The 20,234-nt window shown below is 43.7% G+C and overlaps 1 protein-coding gene across 7 annotated transcripts in view; it reads right to left on the reverse strand.

Moving 5' to 3' along the window:
* Positions 1 to 17,767, reverse strand: part of URI1 (URI1 prefoldin like chaperone) — a 186,094-nt gene extending 168,327 nt beyond the window's left edge. The window contains exons 1-3 of one of the 7 annotated variants that reach the window (XM_029608444.1): positions 17,148 to 17,297; positions 15,565 to 16,086; positions 9,503 to 9,650 (exon numbers count right to left, since the gene is read on the reverse strand). Coding sequence is in view for 5 of the 7 variants with exons in the window: in XM_029608440.1 (XP_029464300.1) it covers positions 15,565 to 15,645 (81 nt within the window). In the remaining 2 variants the exon portion in view is untranslated. Of the gene's footprint in view, positions 1 to 9,502; positions 9,651 to 13,954; positions 13,977 to 15,564; positions 16,087 to 16,453; positions 16,610 to 16,775; positions 17,048 to 17,147; positions 17,298 to 17,353; positions 17,374 to 17,613 lie in introns of those variants that run through there. The other 6 variants (XM_029608440.1, XM_029608442.1, XM_029608443.1 and 3 more) reach the window with 6 other exon arrangements.
* Positions 17,768 to 20,234: the final 2,467 nt, after the last annotated feature.

The following is a 20,234-nucleotide window of genomic DNA, read 5'->3' on the forward strand; positions in this document are numbered from 1 at the left end:
AGAACCACCCTGAAGTAAAAGAACTACAGGTGAAGTGACAAATTTCACCACTTCCTGATGAAGGAGTAATTCTACCTCCAGATGCGGCTGGGCAGATTGATATGGGTCACAGCTGAAGAACTGAATTTCATTGGTTCAGAGGGTGAGAAAAATGCAAGCTGCAACCATACTCCACAATATTCTGGACCTGCTGGTCCCTTGGCGAGACCAATAAAGCAAAAACTAGACCCTTCCCCACCCCCACCGGAGGCAGCGGGCCTTGAGGATGTCAAATATTAGTCCCAGGCTTAGGCTGCCACAGCTGCTAGGTCTTCAGCTGACACCTTTTCATCAGCTTTTGCACACATTCATAGAAATATGATAAGCCACAATACAAACGCTAAGCATGGATCTTTGGAAGACATTTTTTTTCTTTTTACAAACATATCCAACACCTTCCCCCAAGAGGCATATTAGAATGCTCTTTACACGCTTTGATGCCACCACCATAGAGTGGTGTGGAAGTTGAACTACCCCAAAACCTGAGGAGGCCTATATCTTATAGTTTCGGTCAAGCTTTCAGGCCACTGGAATGCATGACATCGGTCTCTGCCACATCCTCATTTGAAATCCACGAGGAGGCTATGCACTGGAATGGACACTTTAGTCCACTGGAGGTCGAAGAAATTGAAGAAACCTGAAGATATCTGCTCTCAGGTTGTTATGACAATGATGGAAGGCGTCTTTGCCAGCTTATCCAAAAATCGTGAGTAGCAGAGACCTTCCAGAGGAAAGGTATGCTTAGGCAAGTCTGGTATGGGATCTGAAGGAATCCCTGTGAAATCTTTATCCTCCCTGTCCACTGGGGTACATTGAGCTATGAACCTAACAAAGATAAAAAGACGACCAAGAGGGTCAAAAGGGGAAAAATCTGCAGAATTCAGAATAAACTGGACTATGTGTCTTCCAATTTAAGAAAGGACTTCCCCAAAGGAGATCAATCTACCACTTCAGGGAGGGGACTTACTCCCACTACTAGAGGCTCCCGGAGGACTGAACAGCCCCCACTATATGGGAAGAGTTCCTCCATCTTGAACAGAAGAGGCTCCAATCTTCAGGTCTTAAAGAGGCAAAGGAAATTCTTCATCAGCTCTGATGGTTGGGCTCCCACAGGCTGAGGGACTCTGCATTGGAGTTAGAGAAGACACATCCGCTTATGAAACCCAGAATGGCTAATCCTCCCTAAAGGGTGCCAATGCTGTGGCACCAAGTGCAACTCAGGGCCACACTTTTAACTGTAGAAGCAGCTGGCTCAGAGGTACCCTGAAACCTCTTCCTGTATAGAAAGGAACTCTTGCTCTTATGCACCAAGGTGCACTGCTCTGAAAGGAAGTGGCCTTAGGAGGCTGAGCCGACGAAACAGACAACACCCTGGTCTGTGTCAGATCCAGATAGAACAGATGGCTCAGCACCATGTGAATCTTCCATGCTGTGAATGGCTGCCTCCTCGGCTCAGGTGCCATCTCCTGTCTCAGGGTCAAGGATGCTCCACTCCAGCGGAGCTCTGCACAGACAATGCTGGCTTCTTCAGCACCGAGGGAATTGGCCCCAAAGGTGATCCTTCGCACCTCAGCCAGCATCTTTTGCACCATGTTCAACCTGACCTGTAACGGAACCAAGAACCAATGCGGGGGGGGGGGGGGGAGATGGGGAAGGGGGGCCTTTCCCAACTTATAAGATGATGCCTTGTTCTGCAAAGAGCAGCAGCTCCACTGCTCTAACTCATGCCAGGACTTCAGACTCTTACCCAACAGCGCCTTCCATAAGGCCTCAGTTTTTCAGGCACAATACTGTTATGTCCTCGGGGTCATCCTACCACAACTATAGTAGTTGGATGCATAATGAACCGGGCCCAGGCACAGTAACAAATGGAATGTGTATCTGTAATGGACATCCAGTTACCACAACTGCAGGCCTTAAAACCGCTGACCACAGTCTTCTTGGCCTTTTCCCTACTTTCTTCTTTTTGTATTATTATTTATTATATTTTATATTCTTCCTGAAATTGAAAATATCCAAGCAGTGCACAATCAAAGCGACATACAAAATCACATAAAATAGCTCTTTCGGATAGTAGAAAGACTAGGGGGGCACTCCATGAAGTTAGCATGGGGCACATTTAAAACTAATCAGAGAAAGTTCTTTTTTACTCAATGCAAAATTAAACTCTGGAATTTGTTGCCAGAGGATGTGGTTAGTGCAGTTAGTATAGCTGTGTTTAAAAAAGGATTGGATAAGTTCTTGGAGGAGAAGTCCATTACCTGCTATTAAGTTCACTTAGAGAATAGCCACTGCCATTAGCAATGGTTACATGGAATAGACTTAGTTTTTGGGTACTTGCCAGGTTCTTATGGCCTGGATTGGCCACTGTTGGAAACAGGATGCTGGGCTTGATGGACCCTTGGTCTGACCCAGTATGGCATTTTCTTATGTTCTTAGCAATATCAACACAGAAAGAACCAAATTTGCCTACAACAATAAAACAAGGACTAAAACAACATTGTATAAAACAAAATTTATAATCATAACATGCAAAAAGACAGAGTAAACTAAGTATCATAGCTCACACGCAGCTAAGAACAAATCGAAGCAAAGCAGAACTCTAAAAGCAGCTCAAAAATAGACAAACCTGTAAGACTAGCGGCTAAACGCCAGCCTTCACAGCTTTCCTGAATTTGATATAGTTCAGTTCGGAACTGGATGCATTCCACAATACCGGCGCTTGACAACTATAAATGAAAGTTCCATTGAGAAGCTGTCGATGCAGGGGCAAACACAAAAAATATGCAACAAGGTAGAAGGAGGGAAAGAAATGGCCCAAACAAATCTTTGAGAGAGACTGGGCACGTGTCTGTGCAGTAGCTCGGATGAAAAAAGGTTGAGGGGCTCACAAGGCAGCTCATACGGGAAAATCCCACCCATGCTTAGTAAAGCCTTTACTAAGCTCTGAGAGCTGGATCTGCGTCTGTACCATCAGATGACATTACCCACATATAATGGCTGATGCATGCCTGCTTGGAGAATATCACTTTCCCCTGAAAGCTCCTATTCCTTACTGATATTTAAATTCCAGCGTCATCCTTAAGAGCCCAGAAACAGCATCTCCTGAACTATTTCAGCAGCCCAGGCCCCTGCCGTAATATGGGGTGAGTGCACATAGGAAATTGTAAGATGACTGCTTATGAAAGAGGCACAAATGAACAGGAGCCAAGGATGAAACCTTGACAATTAGCGCTACTGTTCAACTTTAGAATCTGGGCTAATTCAATCATTTATCCTACTTTTCCTACGTGGTGTGCTACCGAAACAATTTTCACAGCACTTCAGAGGGCAGGGGTCCAAGAGGAGATGGAATGGTTTGTTTTATTTTTTTTATTTATTTATTTTTACTGATCCATGTATTCCATTAATACGTGTTTAGTTTACTTTACGTGTGCCATCATCCTCTAAGGTTCAATTAGGTCTTACCTGCTGTCTTTCCTTAAGTCCTGATTCATCCCCCTTAGCACTAGACAAAGGCAGAGTGCAAACTGTTTTGAACCAACATCCCTCCTTATATAGCCTTGTCCATCAGGGAAGGCATCCGTACTCTCTTTGCCCAAGATGAATATTAAGGTTTCCCCCTTAACTCAACAAAAAAGTTATAAAATGACATCTAGATGGAAAGGTAATGAATAAAAAGAAGTTTCAGAGGAATGAGCATAACTTCTGCTCTCCCCTCTGGGGCTGCATTTCCTTCCTGCCCCTTTAGTGAAAGAAAAAAAAAAGGGAAAAGGAACAAGACAGTTCTCTAATCCTCAGAAATCTTATTTCTTACTGTTTTGTATTTCAGCAAAATAATTTTTTGGTCAGTCTCCGATCACATCTTGGGAGGGGTGGGTGGGATCTGATCTATCAGGGACTCAAGCAAAGACAATTAGCAGGTAAAATCTAATTGAACCTTCCTCACTGCCTTGCTAGACCAGTCAAGACAAGTGGGATGTACTTAAGTCGTACTCATCCCGAATGGGAGTAACCTAGAACTGCCTCTAATACCCCCGCAGCAAAAGCTGCATCTCCTCTCTCTTGAAGATTTAGCCTGTAATGTTTTGAAAATGGATGTAATGATGACCAAGTAGCTGCCCTTCAAATCTGTGTTGGGTCTACTGAGCCTTTAGCCCCCTGCGCACTCGCCTTCCCTTTCATTATGCGTGCTGATGCAATTGCTTCTTTACTCTGCCTTGCAATCGATGCCTTCGGGGCTGTGCTCCAGCAAATAAAACAGAGTGTCAGTCGTTCTAATCTTCTTTGTGGCTTCCACCTACCTCCTCACATCTACAAATCTAAGATCCTTCTTTTGGCTCTGACATAGTTTCCCCTTTTGAACCCAGGTAAGGTAACCACCTGGTTTAGGTGAAATCCTGATACCACTTTTGAGAGGAAGGATGGGCTTGTCCTGACCGTGACTCTCTCTCTCTTCAGGGGAGGTAAGGTCGCTGCAGGACAGGGCTTATAATTCAGATATCCTCTTGGCCGAACATATTGCTAACAAAAGTACCGTCTGCAACGTTAAGTCCTTCCTCGATTGGTTCAAATGGGGATTTTGTTCACCCTCAAGACTAAGTTCAAGTCCCATGATGGCACTACTGATCTTACAGGTGGCCTGATACGACCTGCCTCTTTCAAAAAGCCTACCACATCTGGGTGAGATACTAGAGGGGCCCTTTTATTTGCCCTCGAAGCACGATATGTTTAACTTTTGTTGTCTGTGAGTTGTCCCAGAAGTGAGCAGTCTAGTCCCAGGGGAGTTGAATCCCGGCCAGTCAGCCTAGGTCAGCCATCTTCACTTTGGGTTGAGCCCTCCAGTGCTGGTGAGGCATGAAAAACAGGGGCAGCCCTGACACAGACAAGAAGCAAGAGGCTAGACACAGGATAAGCAACAGGAGCGAACCAAAAATCCAGGAGAGCTAGATGATGAAGCTGAATGCAGAAGTTGACTAAACTGAAATCTTCTGAACTCTGTCCCTGGCATAGCTGACCTTCGATCGGTGCAAGTCTCAATGGTTCCTCTTTTTAGACTTACCAGATCCGCATACCACTGATGCCTTGGAGCCACTAGGATGACCAATCCTGGATGATTCGTGATCCTCTTTATGATCTGTCCTACCATCAGCTAAGGAGGAAAAACATACACTTCTGGGCCAGATCTGTGTTATGGCATTTATCCCCCTTGGATCCCTAATCTCTTCTTTGGCAGAAGTATTCTGCTTTGCATTCTTGAAAGTCATCATTAGATCCCAGTGGGGGGAACCCCCATTCTGGACACTATTTGGTTCAATGTCTGATGACTCTGCCTTTACGTTGAGTATGCCTTCTATGTGTGCAGCTAATATCTCCAGCAGATATTGTTCTGCCCATCTTATGAGGCTTCTGCTTCCAATGTCACCTGTAAGCACCTTGTTCCCCCTTGCCTGTTGATATAAGCTACTGCTGTCATGTTGTCTGACAGTATCCTTACAGCTTTTCCCTTGACCTTTGATAGGAAGCTCTTCAGTGCCAGCCTGATTGCTTGGGCTTCTAAATGATTTGTTGAAAACATCACTTCCTAGCATGACCAGCATCCCTAGGCTATCCCTTCCTATGCAGTGTGCCTCCTAACCTGTCCTGTTCACGTCTGCATTCACCCATCACCTATTCCGGTGATTCAAAACTGATTCCTTTTGTCAGATTGACCCTGGTGAGCGACCATTGTAGGCTCTTCCTGGTCTGTTTTGTCAGATGCACTTTCCTGTGAAATTCCTGGTTATGTGACGACCACCCAGATAATACGTTCTGCTATAAGGGATGTAAATGGGCTCGATGTCATAGAGTTAAAAGCTGGAGGTAATCGCATGCTCTCGGAGTGACCTTGGTCAGCATGCCTCTGACTTTGGTTTGTAACTTGATAATTTTCTTGTCTGGTATGAACACCTCTCCTGTCCTTGTGTTGAGATGGATCAGCTGCTGTGATGGTTACATGTGGCTTTTGCCTCTGTTCACCACCCATCCTAATCTCTCCATCTGTATTACTCTGGTCATCTACCTGGCGCCCTCCTGCACAGAGTCAGTCGTTATTAACCACTCATCTGGATATGGGTGAACCCTTATTCCTTCACTGCACAGGGAGGCCACAACTATCATTACACTGGTAAATGTCCAGGGTTCTGTTACTAGGCCAAATGGTAAGGCCTTGAACTGGTAATAATCTTCTAATATTGCAAAACCCTAATACTGCTGATGCTGTTCCTTATCAGTATGTGAAGGTAGTCTTCGGAGAGATCTAGCGCTTTCCCCCTTTCCTGTATTGGAACTGGTATTATTGCATATAAGTTCAGCAACCTGTTTGTTGTTGACTGTACTGCTAAATTTGTGTCCTTTGTGTGGGGACTAAACATTTTTTATTTTTACTGGGGTTATCAATTCCAAAGCATAACACCACTGGATCACCTCTAGAATCCACTCGTCCGCTGTAACTCAGGTCCACTCCTTGTAACATTGCTGCGGATGTCCTCCTGCTGATGGGATCGGGGAGTGGCCATGGGTACTGTCACTGGGTGCCTCTGCTTGCTGTGGAGCCCTTGCCATACTAGACTCGTTACCTCGATAGGGTTGTACAAAGCCTAGAGGTCTAGGTTTTTGTTGAGATAGCAAACTACCTGGCCTAGACTATGTGCATTCTTTCAACCAATACCTAAGGGATGTTCCTTAAATATTAGTCCTACCCCTATCCTCTGACAATCGCTGAGGCTTTAAGTCTCCCCAGCTTTTGATCAAGGTCTCTACATTCTCCCCAAAAGGGAATCTACCCTTGAATGGAAGGCTATCTAGTATGGCCTTGGATCCTGAGTATGCTGCCCAATTCTTAAACCACAGTAGCCATCTGGCCATCATAGTCGTTGCTGCCTGTTTGGCCAAGGACCTTACTAAATCATACAGGGTGTTCGCTATGAAGGTTGTTGCTGACTCTAGATGTGCTATGTGCATGCTACTCAACTGTAATGTCTCCGGATCCTCACTCCATTGGACTGTTGCATCCATCTGAGCAATGCCTTTGCTACATATCCCGCGCAAATGGCTGCTTAAAGAGAGAAACGGTCTTCTTCAAATTATCTTCTCAAAGTGGACTATTTCTATCCTAAGGACCCTTAAGTGCTGCTCAGTCTTTGACTGGGATTGTGGTTCTCTTGGTCAATACTGCTACTGTAGCGGTCACCCTAGGAAAACAGAATAATTGGTCCTTTTTCTCCTATATAGGGTACAATTTTTCCATGGCTCTTCTGGATTTAAATGTTGCATCCAGGAGTTCCCATCCTACTTCATTTCCATTATTGCCGAGTATACTGGAAATGCCTTAGTGGGCTTCTGTATGCCTTCAGTATTGGGTCACCCTTAGGTTCTTCCTGCTCTTCTTCCAAATTTAAAGAATACCTTGGCGACCAGTTATGTTAGTTCCTCACTTCTAAACAGTTTAAATCAATGCATCTGCTGACTGTTCTGCCATTCCTTCATGTTGCACTTCCTAGAAATCTGTCAGGGATTTATTTATTATTTATTTTTCTAAACCGACATTCGATCTGGCATATCACATTGGTTTACATATAACAATATGTCTAAGGCGAACCTTGTAATGACATAGTACATTATAACAGCTTAACTGAGTAACTGGCTATATGCCAAACGGTTTTACACAAATTATTATAACATGCTTGAATAGCATAACATTACTATTCTATTTCTCCTCTTCCCAGAGCAAATACTACTCTAGTTGCAGTCTTGGTCTCTTTTGCTCTTGGGGTTCCCGCGCCCTAGAGGCATTGCCTATTTATTCCTGCTTTCTCTTAACTTAAATTTTACAAAAGGATTTGAGGTCCATATTCAAAAGCCATTATTCAGTGACATATCTGGTTAAATTGTAATGAATTATCCGGCTAGAATTTAACCAGGTAAGTCAGCAGCATTCCAGGGACAGGCAGAAAGCATTTGGGGGGGGGGGGGGGGGGTAGGCAGGATGTATTTCAAAGAGTGGATAAATTTATCCAACTAACTAGCTGAGCCACACAGCAGGTAAAAATGGACCTCTTTATGCTGAACTTGTTATGAAGTCAAGTGCTGTTCTTCCCCCTTCTGAACCAGGTGCTTCCTTGTCCCTGCTGTGCATCTGCCAAAAACAAGTCCAAGGTAGCTAACAAGTGCCTGGATCAGTTTCCCAGATCCAGCAACACTGGAAACACCTCAGAGGGGAGCCTTGGAGCTCAGCAGTAGCTGCCTTAATAGTGTGGCCCCTCCCTCTCCATCAGCATGTTTGACTCCGCAGCATCACGGTTCTTACAAAAGGAGCCAGCCACAGTCACAATGCAGCATGCCACACACCCTCTACATTTTCTCCCATGTTCCCATGCCTTCAAAAATGCCAGGCAAGTAACAGCCATGGGCTGCACCTACTAGCAGAGATCTTTCTTCCTCTCAGCTTCCCCCCCCAAGTTCTCTGAAGGGGCAGGGTCACAGCTTTACTGTGTTAGGAGAAATACAGGGATTTCAAGCCCTGATTGCTCTGCAGAGGGGAAGAGCAGCCATCTTATTGTCATCCCACTAATTCAACCTGGGGAATGCAGCCTAAGAGACCATTGCCCCAGCACCCTGCTCCTTTCACCTTCCTGCTGTAACTGGCTTCTCCTACTATCTGCTGGAGGCAGAGAACTACCGACGCCTTCCCTAGGCTATACATTGAGGGATAACAGTTTGCACTCCGTCTTCAAATGCTGATTTGGGGGGTGGCGGGGAGAGAGGAAGTGAATTCTACTTGTCTGAACTGGTCTGGCAGGATGAAGAGAAAGAACGTGCATGGTATCCAGTCTGCATATGATCGACAACTAACTTTTACCACATCAAGGGATGGGGGAGGTGCAGCAGAGGAGTAACCTAGTGGTTGAAGCAGAAAGCTGAGAACCAGGGTTCAAATCCCACTGCTGCTCCTTGGGAAAGGCACTTCACTCTCAAATTACCTCAGGTGCAAACAGATTTAAAAAGCTTCCGGGAACAGAGAACTACCCACAGTGTCTGAATGCGACCCACTTAGAAGCGGCTGACCAGTCATAAAAGATGGAGCAGAAATCGTAAATACAGGGTCATTATTTTGGATCCACATATTCCACAAACGGGCGTATTACATTACCAAATTACTTTTTGGTGTGGCACATCTGAGCCACACCAAACTTTCTAGACATATTGAGGGGGGAAAAAAAAAAGGATCATGAAAGAGGTACAATTTGGGGGGAATCCACATATCTGACGAATACATACATGCAATGATGACACCAAATAATTTTTTTTCATTCCATCCACACCAAATTTTCAGAACATATCAGAGGGGTCTGTGAGGACCACGAAAGGGGTATTTTTGCAGGAACTCCAAAATATTCCACACACACACGTGCTATCATGTCACCTAGTAACTCGTTGGATTTGGATCCGATCCACACCAGACTTTCAGAAGATGCTGGGAGCCAAGAGAAGTCTGCCATGGCTATTTTTTTTTCCAGGTACACGTAGGCGTGCGCGCACATTCCGGAAAGTAGGCTCCATTAGAAGGGGGTCTGAGGGGGAAAGAGAATAATTGAAGAGAGTAAATTTCTCTTGCTGTGTCTAGAGTACCTTCACGCGATGATGCCCTCACTGGATAACATCTAGACCAAACCTCAGCAAACGGACCCACTACTAAAGTATGAAAGAAAGGAAAAAGAGAAATTGCTACTGGCCGCACGTCATCCAGGTTGTAGAGGTAACCTCTCAGCCTCGGCACTAGGGCTGATGATGGTGGCAGCGACAGTGCAGGCCTCTTCAAGTGACAACAACCCTGCTGCAGCCATAGACCCATAGTAAGCTCGCTCATGGACCCGGTGCAGCAGGAAACAGACCACAGAAGCCAATGAAAAATTTAAGGGTACTAACTCCAGTTAGGTGGACCCTTTGAAAATAAAAAGGGAGATCGTGTACTGCTATTTCTAAGCCAAAAATCCCTGTATTTAAATGTACTGAATATGTACAGAGGGCTCACCAAACTATGGGAGAGTGCAAAAAAAATATCAAAAGGAAAAGCTGCATTAGCTCCCATTAGTTCCGAGTGTAACTTCTAGTTCTGAACGAGTAACAAAACATGAGTTGCCATACTGGGGCAGAGCAAGGGTCCATCAAGCCCAGCATCATGTGTCCAACAGCGGCCAATCCAAGTCACAGGTACCTGGCAAATACCCAAACATTAATGTAACGTTTTCAAACTTCTAGGAAAATGCTTTGACTCCCTTTTTTTTTTTTTTCCCTTGCACCTCTCATTATATTAAAAGAAAGAAGAATTACGAAGTATTTCCATCAGACTAAAGCACCTTTATACCAACATTTTTGCTGCTGTTAATTTTATCTCTGGTCTCCTTTACATTTTGAGCAAAACTATGTTTAGCTTATAATTGTTTCACTTATAATTTAAACAAGGGAATGCAGCCTTAAAGCACCATGGCCTCAAAATTGTAAGGAAACCAACTGATCCAGGGAACTATTAGAGAAAGGGAAGTCCAAGGTCCTACTGGATATGTTCTCGGACTCCAGCTCATTGCATTTAGTTTTGCCCACAAAGAGTGGGTCCCTGTCATTCCCCCTCTTCTTTTAGTACAGTAAGGGGTGTCCTGCTCAGGCTTTAAATAAGAGCTCTCTCTGTTCAGGGAACCAGCCTCCACCCCCTAACCCCTCCTCCTAGCACACGTTATCCCCCCCCATATCTCTACAGTTCACCGTCTACCCAAATTCCAAACTGTGAGCTCAGTTCAAACATAAACATTAAGAGCAGATCCACAAGAATTCAAAATAAGAACATAGTAAAACTGAACTTCTATTACTGAAATGGGAGTTATGGAGGTTCTTTTTGGGAATTTTAGGAAATTGACACAAAAAAAAAGGTACTATTGCTGCCCTGAGTAATATTGTTCTCTAGTGAGGAGGAGGAGGAGGTGGTGGGCCACAGTGCAGGCCGCACAAGCTTCAGCACGGTGCATACCATACTAGCTCAACGTAAAGTTACGGGATGACGGGGTAGTTCAGTTTCCATGCTCAGTCAGCTCTCGTGCCCGCTGCGGTTACTGCCAACTGGAGGGAACAGAAGTACTAGAGATTGTGCCATGTGAACACAAGTCCATTGGGAACAGCACAGAGGAACATTTACTATAGGTGAAAAAAATATCAATGTTATGTGCCGCTGCTTTAAGAGACAATTGCTCCTTCTGTGCATTATTTAAAACGTATATATGGCAACCAACAATACCCAATCAGTCTCCATTTCCATCTTGCAATGTTTTTGTTTTAACATTTTTTTTTTAAGTTGCTTCCCTGCAGCTATTTTTACAGCACAACACAAATAAATCAGTCAGAACAGCATCAGACTGGTTCTGGCAGCACGACGCTGTTTTGTGACTTGTTAAGTCGCCATAAAACAATCAGTTTTGCCCCATGCATGTTATTTTCTTGTTAATAGGGCTGATTTGGGGAGCATCAGAGAATTGCAGAGCAGTTCAAAGAAATATGAAAGTAACGACTTAAAATTTTTCAGTGATGCAAGCTAACACTGCTTGCCCTGAAAACTTTCAATCACTTCACAGTATGCATACACACACACACAAAACAATTTTCTGGACACGAGATGGCCAGACAACTGACTACAACCAAGAGTGTTATAGATAGTACAGATGGGCTGCTTTTTCCCAATGAAGCATCATGACTCATACTCCAGTTTTTATTATCCACAGATTGTGATCCCCAGATCTGTATAATCCAAGGGAAAGAAATCACCTAAATCATATTTTTGCAATAAATCATTCAAGGATGTAGATCACTAGCTTCTGCCCAATTGCTTGATGGCAGCAGGGCTTCGAGTTCAGTTTTAATTCATTTCTCAGCAAGTAGTAATGGGAAATTTGTATTCAGTTCCCGAAATCTTGCACTTTGGTGCTCCTCAGTTGGCAATTTTATTCCCATTGCAGTTTAATTTGTATCTTAAACTGTTGGGAGATGTTAGTAGGGGAGCGGGCTGGAATTTTCCATCCATAGTTGAAGCAACAAAATGATCACAAACGATAAAAAGTGTCGGCGATTTGGAAGCAAGCTTCTTTAAGTTGGCTAATTTATACCTTAGCTAGACATTTTCACATGAGTGTGCTACACTCCCAAAAGAGGAGATGCGTGATCTGTTTTTTTTCCCCACAACTGTAAACTGAATTTTACTGCGCAAATTTGTAAGGTGGCAAAGAATGCTTTTTACCACATTAGAATGTTTCCTCAGCTCAAACCATATTTTAGCAGGGACCATTTGGTCTATTCATGCCACGGTAACATCTTCTTTAAATTATTGCAATGGGCTGAATGCGGTCTTTCAGCCAAATTATTACAGCATTTACAAAGTGTTGAGAATGTGACTGCTTTTTCTGATGGGCCATCCAGCCCATGATCAAATTCAGCCAATGCTGAAAGCTTTATGTTGGCGGCCTCTAAAATGTAGGGCACAATTTCAGATCTTATGCTTGGCACACAAGACATTGAATGGTGTGGGCTAGTTTATTTATAAAGCCAGCTTCTGCCTTATTTTGCCGACCCATGCTCTGCAACAGCCAGTGGATCACTTGTTGGAGGGTTCAGTTACAAAATAGAGATGGTTGATTTACACTGGGGCGTGGGTTTAAGGAATTATGTTGGCTGCCTTCTAAAATCTTGCCTTTTTCAACTAACATTCTTGTTTTGGGATCATGCACTAACTGGAGGCAAGTAGGTTTCTAACTGCTTTGAATAGGATAGGCTGCTTTATTGATTGTAATTCAGTATTTTAATTATTTTATGTAATGACTGATTGGGGGGGGAGGATTCAGTTTTTCACTTCAAACTGTTGAGGAAGAAAGCAACAAACTACTCCTTTAGTAAACTAAACACACATCTCACCAAACCAGAAAAAATTATTGCATGTAACATTTCTATTGGAAAGATAGAGCATAGAGTCCAGAAATTTTGACTAATGCTCTTGGGCTTCTTTCACAGTAAAACAGATCAATTTAGGATCTGCCCAGTTCCATCTGACAAAGAAACAGTTATAGCAAACATTTCTCCCCCACTGACACAAAATGGGAGAAACCTTAATACATCGAATGCCCAGGACCACATGCACAAATATTTTTCCATGTTGTGTTTATGGGAAAAATGCTTAGCACATCTGGCCCTAGTATTATTGTAGTTAAGGCTTCCTCCAATTTGAGTAAATAGAAAAACATACTTTGAAAAAACTTACTTACTAAAGGATAAGTGCTGCAAATCATGGCAAACATTAACACTGCTCACCAGATATTTGTGAAACAATTCCATCGATAGCACACTGATATGATTCAATTAAACGAGTTGTGGTCAAAATGATGAAGACAATCTGTGACTGAGCCATATCAAAATCTGTTCCATTCTGGTGCTCCAAATTTAAAAATAAACAGTGACTAACCTACAAGTTGCTCACATTATTCCAATGCCGAATGCTTACACTATTTCATTGTTTAGTAAATCTTCAAAATGTTCTATGCATGTTTTCAACTGAAATGGACCTTAGCGATAGACCTTTTGATTTTCAAATTGTAATGTTTTTTGGGGGGAAAAACATTAAAATGTCATTCTTCTAATGGAATAATGATCATTAGAAGGCTATGGAGGCAAATGAGGGTGAGTTAAGGGGAAGTCCACATAAAATCCAATTCTCAAAAAAAACCAAAACAAAACAGGAAATTCAGAAGATGACTAGGGAAAATGTAGTACTTATTTGGCACATATTACATATACAAAAATGCTGCCCTTTTAGACTATGAACTTTAATAAGGACAATTCTTACTGTAAGTGAAGTTACTTCAGGAATGCAAAATGTTTCTTATACGCTGAAAGAGGAAAAGAAACCCTTTAAAAATACAGAAGTCCTTTAGTTATAAAGAGATGCCAAAAATGTTTGCTTCCTTACTTACAATAGCGAGGCCTTCCTGCCATCACTCTCTCCAAATAAATTAATTCTGCTTCCCTACCCATTACGGGGCCGATACGCTATCATGCGTGAAAAAAACCATGCATCCAAACAGAGCACCCGTTTTTTTCAACGTGCGCACATCCACCAATGCAATAATCAAATGAGCTGCCGCGCTAAAAACAATGCACTGGAGATAAATTGGGCATCCCTAGCAGGTTCCTTGGCATTGGGCACACAGGACACATGTGCTGGGTGCAGATTATGAAAAGAGACACTCAATATGAGCATCCATTTTATCCCACAGCAGCTGATTTACTGGCACAACACACACGCACAATATACACATCCTGAATCATGTATATTGTGGTTGATTAATGTGCACCTTGAAATTTTTTTTCCATCAAGACAATTTTTTCATCATGCTGCAGTATTTATGTTTTTTGGTTTTTTTTAAGTTGAGCTCTTGACGCACAACAAGACTTAACACCAGCTCTGGGGCTGGCATTAAATTTTCCATGTTAAAAAGTGCACGTCGGGCACACGGCAATTTTTTTACGTCAGGGGTAATAGCTAATAGCCTCATACACATGGCATTTACATGTGATAAGCGCTATTAGCTTTGCGCTTGTTATTGCAATGGGAGTTATTCTCGCGTGTCCAAAACACGCGACCAACCCTGCATCAAGCTGTGCGCTAGGCTGAGTGCACCATATTGCATCGGCCCCTATGTGTTTTAACCTACAATCATGCAGATCAAAGGGAAGAAAGTACACATGCTTAAATTGTTGTGGGATGCTGAAGAAACACTGTGTCTCGCAAATTGTACTGTTATTGGTGTTATTGGAAAAAGCAATAAAAATTGTTAAACATAAAATATTCCGATAGAATTCCAGTGATGTATATCATCAAAGTGCTCCCTTTTCTCTAGTCTATGCAATTACATTTTGGGAACCAGGACACAGCTTTACCCTCGACATAGTGCCTCTCTCCCCTTATCCCCTGCAGAAAGGGGCTCGGAGCACTGTTCATTGTAAGTTGTGCATGGGCAAACAGGTCACGAAACAAGAGCACATGGGAAAACATAGCACACACAAGAAAAGGAAACTAGAATGGGTTTTCAAGCAATACTGCACATAAATGTGTACACTATTGCACTCACAGCCCACAAAAAATTAAAGGGGGCATTAACAGGGGGAGGTTTCACTTTTCAGACTTTCATCTTGTCAGCTCTGAGGGTGGCAGGAGGAAAGACGTTTCTAAAAGACAAGCTGCAAATTTGGGAGCTTCCCTTTACCTTAGGTGATAAAAATGTAAAAAAGGAATCGCAGAAGCAGAGGTACAGCTCTCTTTTCATGGCCTTTATAATTTTGGTTATTATTCTTAGTGAATTTCTTTAATTGCCTGGCAGCCCTTTGGGTGGGAGTATGGCAGGAGGGAAAAGTCGTATTTTCCCAGCCAGATGCGTTGTATTTCTCTCCGTTTACCTTTCCATGCTCCTCTTGGAGTCTTGTGACTTCTGCCAAGTTCAGCCTTCTCACTTTATTCTTCTTCTCCTCCATGGTCATCTCACCGTCCCCTGCCCCCCCAAACAACTAACTGCTACCACCGGCTGCACAAACAGCCAAGAAAATGGTTTGTTTGGGGTGGAGTTTTATTTCTAGTAAGATCTGGTGGCAGGTACAGATTTTTGGTGCGGTTTTTACCCAGTTTATTACTGTTGTTGTCCTCCACCTCCTTAGCGAAGCGAATGAGTCCTAAAGAAATGTTTATGAAGGTTGAAACGGCAATTTTTAAGCCCTTCTCCCCTCCTCATCCACATGAACGGAATGGCCGTTTGTATCCAGGGTTTCGGGAGCGAAACCATTTCACACTCGCATTATCGGGCCTCCACCCTGCCTCTCCTCACACAACTGCCTAAAAGCAACAGTGAACGGGGACAGATGGATCCTCAGCAGCAGCAGCTCCTCTCCAAATGCACCTGTTCTGTCTCCCCAGTAACGGCAGATCTGAAATACAAAATTACCCGCATTAAAAAAAAAAATCATAAAATTACTAAAATACAAAACCATGCATGGCAAACATAAAAGAATGCATGTAACAATCCAATGCCTCATAAACAACAATGTCAAACCGGACTTGCTCTTTCACAGGGATGGCCATGCTATAAAGGGCTTACACCAAATGCTGGTGCTTTAAAAGATGTGCTCCCTGATAACAACTGATGCTGAGAACTTGGGCAGTAAGAAGTCTGTAACTCTGATAACTGCAGGGGCTGACTGACAGCCGGGACTGCATTTCATCACGACCAAAAAAACTCTAACCCATGAGAAAATCTGTCTCGCTCTCCATTCGCTCAGCAACCGTGCAACTCACACTGCGTCCAGAAAAATCAGATGGTCGCACATTGTAATTTTAGTAACATGCCTCATGTCACTAGCAATTGGGACGTATAGTCGCATAGCCCTCTACTTTTCTTAAGGAGAAAGCCTGGTCTGCGGGTACCCTACTTTCGCCGTACAACTTGAAGTCCTGTCCGAAAACAGTGAAAAAAAAAAAGGGCCATTTCGAACGGTGCAGCGCAGGAGGCCCCTGCCGGAGCGAGGCGCAAGCTGTCAGGAAGAATCTTTTACCGACCACCCATCCCCGGACTCGAAGCAAGCTAATACCTCCCCCCCCAATATTGGTGTTTCCATACCGCACAAACCGGAGCCCTTAACCCCCAGTGCACACGTGCGGTTCTAGGCCTGCGAGAGGCCACAGCCCGGCTCCGCTTCCCAGGGACAGATTGCGGCCAGGGAGAGGCGAGGGATGTACGGGACCGGCCTAACGAGGTTGCCAGCCAGCGACTAATAATAATGAGATCCCAGGACCAGAAAGATCCAGGGGGGCCAAGCAACAAACAGACCGACGGAGGAGGCAGTGTGGGGGCGGGGAGTAGAGAATAACCTGCGCACACACCCCCCTCTCACGCCACAGGCCCAGAGCGGACGGCTCGCGGCGAACGGTTTTTTTTTTTTCTCCCTGCCCCTCCATACGGGCGCGAAGGGCAGCGCGAGCGCCCACCCACCTCCGCCTCCTTCCCGGGACGGCCACCGTTCGCCCGGCTGCACCCCCTCCCCTTCACAGCTCGGCGCGCGCCTGGCGGCCTCCCTCGCGCTCGCACGCGCTCCTTCCGGCCTTCCGTCTCTCCTTCCTGCTGCACTCTGGGTAGAGGCGGCCCTGCCGCCGCCGCCGCTGCACCTGGAGGCCGGCTGCCGGTTAATTGTAACTAACCTGGAGTGCCCTTGCAGCACCCGACCCCTGACCTGTGTTTTTTTATTACAGGGTCCTTACAAGAGCGCCTTCAGTAAGTAGCTTTTCACTAGCAAAGGAAAATCTCTTGCCTGCTCTGTTTCTGAACTTTCAAGAACATAGAAACCTGACGGCAGAAAAAGACCGGGTGGCCCATCAGGTCTGCCCATCCGTCCAACTAATTTAGCTTTACCATTCCCACCACACCCTCAGAGATCCCATGCGTTCTTGAATTCAAATACCTATTTTGTTTCCACCACCTCCATTGGGAAGTTGTTCCATGCTTACACAGCTCTAAGGATGAAATGGTATGCGCCTCCCCCCCAATGGCCCAATGCAGGTGAAATCACGGAGGACCAGGGCACGGGAAAGGCAATGAAGGGACTTGCCCAAGGTCACAAGGAATGGCAATAGGATTTGAACCCTGGTTTCCCTTGTTTGCAGGTCACTGCTCTAGCCACTCAGTGGGGGCCGATGCAATACAGTGCGCTCAGTGGGACATGGGTTAAATAGGCGCTAATCCACCCCCTAATGCAATAGGGGGATTAGCGCCTATTTAATGCGCGTCCGACATGGAGTGATTGAGATAGCGCTCATCACATGCAAATGCATGTGAATTAGGCTATTACTCATTCACTCCAATGCAAAAAAATTAATGTGCTTCTCAGGCACACATTTATCGCCCAGATATCAACACCTGCTTGGAGCAGGCGTTAATAGCTGAGCGCATTGAAAAGTAGTACAGAAAAGCAGAAAAAAACTGCTTTTCTGTACTTCTTTAAAAGTTTAAAAAAACAAAACCCTCAGCTGCCGCATTAAAGACCAACGCCGATATTCTCAGCGTCAGTTTTCATAACCAGCCAGCTGCGTTATGAAAACAGACACCAATAAACCCGGCATCGGTGTTCATAACCGGCAGACCACCAGTAACCGCGGGGTCGTGTTAGCAAGGAGGCGCTAAGGTCGCGCAAGCAACCCCAGTGCCTCCTTGCTAGCTGACTTTTCAGTGCCCGCTTTCCGCGTTTGTTTATAGCATCGGCCCCAGTTTTGGGGCCTGTTATTATTTTGTTCTTAGGCTTCAGCACTATGGGGCGCTGGAGAAATGTTTAATGAGGCAGAGGTGTGAGAGGTTGGTGAAAGGTGGGAGTCTGTGTGTGTGGGTACACTCTCTCAGAGCTGATACAAGGGTATTAGATGCCCTAGATAAACCTTACAGCCTTTCATTCCGCCTGGGTCTAGAAATGGGACTCCTCCATTCCCTGTTGCCTGCCTCCCCCACTTCTCCAGGATCTGCCCCCCCTGGGATGTGAGAGGTTGGTGAATGGTGGGAGTCTGTGTGTGTGTGACACATTGACTCTTAGGGCTGATACAAGGGTTATTGGATGCCCTAGACAAGGTCAAAGTACAGTCTTCTGAAGTAAAAATATCACAACAATATATATATATTATATAGACATACTCTGCAAAAAAACACACTTTTAATAGTAATAGTTTAATAGACTTAATAAACTACCTTTCTCATAGTAATCAAGGTGGTTTACTGGATCCCATATGGTATTAGGCCTACGATAAAGTGCACTGGATGTTAACTTGGCCCACATAAACCCAGGAATAAACTGAACTGCAATTCCACCTTAGTAAGGCTTCTATCTATTTATTTATTTATTTATTTATTTATTTATTTATTTATTTAACCTTTTTATATACCAAAACTTTCGTTAATTACTTCAAGCCGGTTTACATGATTCTTATAAAACATAGATAAATAAAACATTCTTCAAACAGTTAACATTGGTACCAAAATTGACACCTATTATACGTTGCCCAAACTAAACATAATCATAGAACAGAATAACACTCAATCAATTACAGATTACAATAATATTCATCTCAATAAAAGCAATTTACCTATATCATGTTTCAAACATTGTCATAAACTAATTCCATGGTTAAAATATACTTAAAATATAAAAACAAATTAAAATAATCATAACATAATCCTCACATAAAATAAGTGACTAAGTGGATAGAGAGGGGAGTTATACTGTAAATTTAGCCAGATTGCATATAAGCCTGCTCAAACAACCACGTCTTCAAAGCTTTTTTGAATGTGCTTACATTTGTCTCCAGTCTGATAACCAGTGGGAGAGCATTCCAGTGAGCTGGTCCTGCCAAGGAAAGAGCTCTTTCTCTAACCGAAGTCAGGTGAGCTAATTTAGAAGGGATAGATAGTAAGGCCTTTCCTGAGGACCTTAGATTTCTATATCATAATTGCCAGCATTCAACCTATGAAAAAGCCATACTGCAAATATTACATCAGGCCCTAAACAGCAATATACCTTCCATTAGGAAAACAGATTAAAGCCAAGTTGTTGTAAATCCCTACACAGAAACTACATCCTAGCAGAATAACTAAAGCCTCAGTCACACAAGCAGAACGCAGATAGACTCTTACCAAATACAGAATAAAGAGATCATAAAATATAAATTGAAAAGTGCAGACAAAAACTGAACTAGAAATCACAAGAAGCCAAACTCTGTAAGCAATGCAAACACAATCAAGAAATATAAAACATTAAACATACCAATAAAAAGAATGTCAAATCTGATAAATTCAGCAAATTAAAAACACATATAAAAATGTTTAAAACATTACCAAACACTAATAAAATATTTCAAAACACTAGATGCAATATTGACTGGGTAAATGTAACATCAGGACTTGCTAGAGACATAAAGTTCCTGGATGTAATAAATGATTGCTTCATGGAGCAATTGGTTCAGGAACCAACAAGAGAGGGAGCTATTGTAGATTTAATTCTTAGTGGAACGCAAGATTTGGTGAGAGAAGTAACGGTGGTGG

The sequence above is a fragment of the Rhinatrema bivittatum genome, chromosome 7 (assembly GCF_901001135.1).
Source record: "Rhinatrema bivittatum chromosome 7, aRhiBiv1.1, whole genome shotgun sequence".
Taxonomy (NCBI): Eukaryota; Metazoa; Chordata; class Amphibia; order Gymnophiona; family Rhinatrematidae; genus Rhinatrema; species Rhinatrema bivittatum.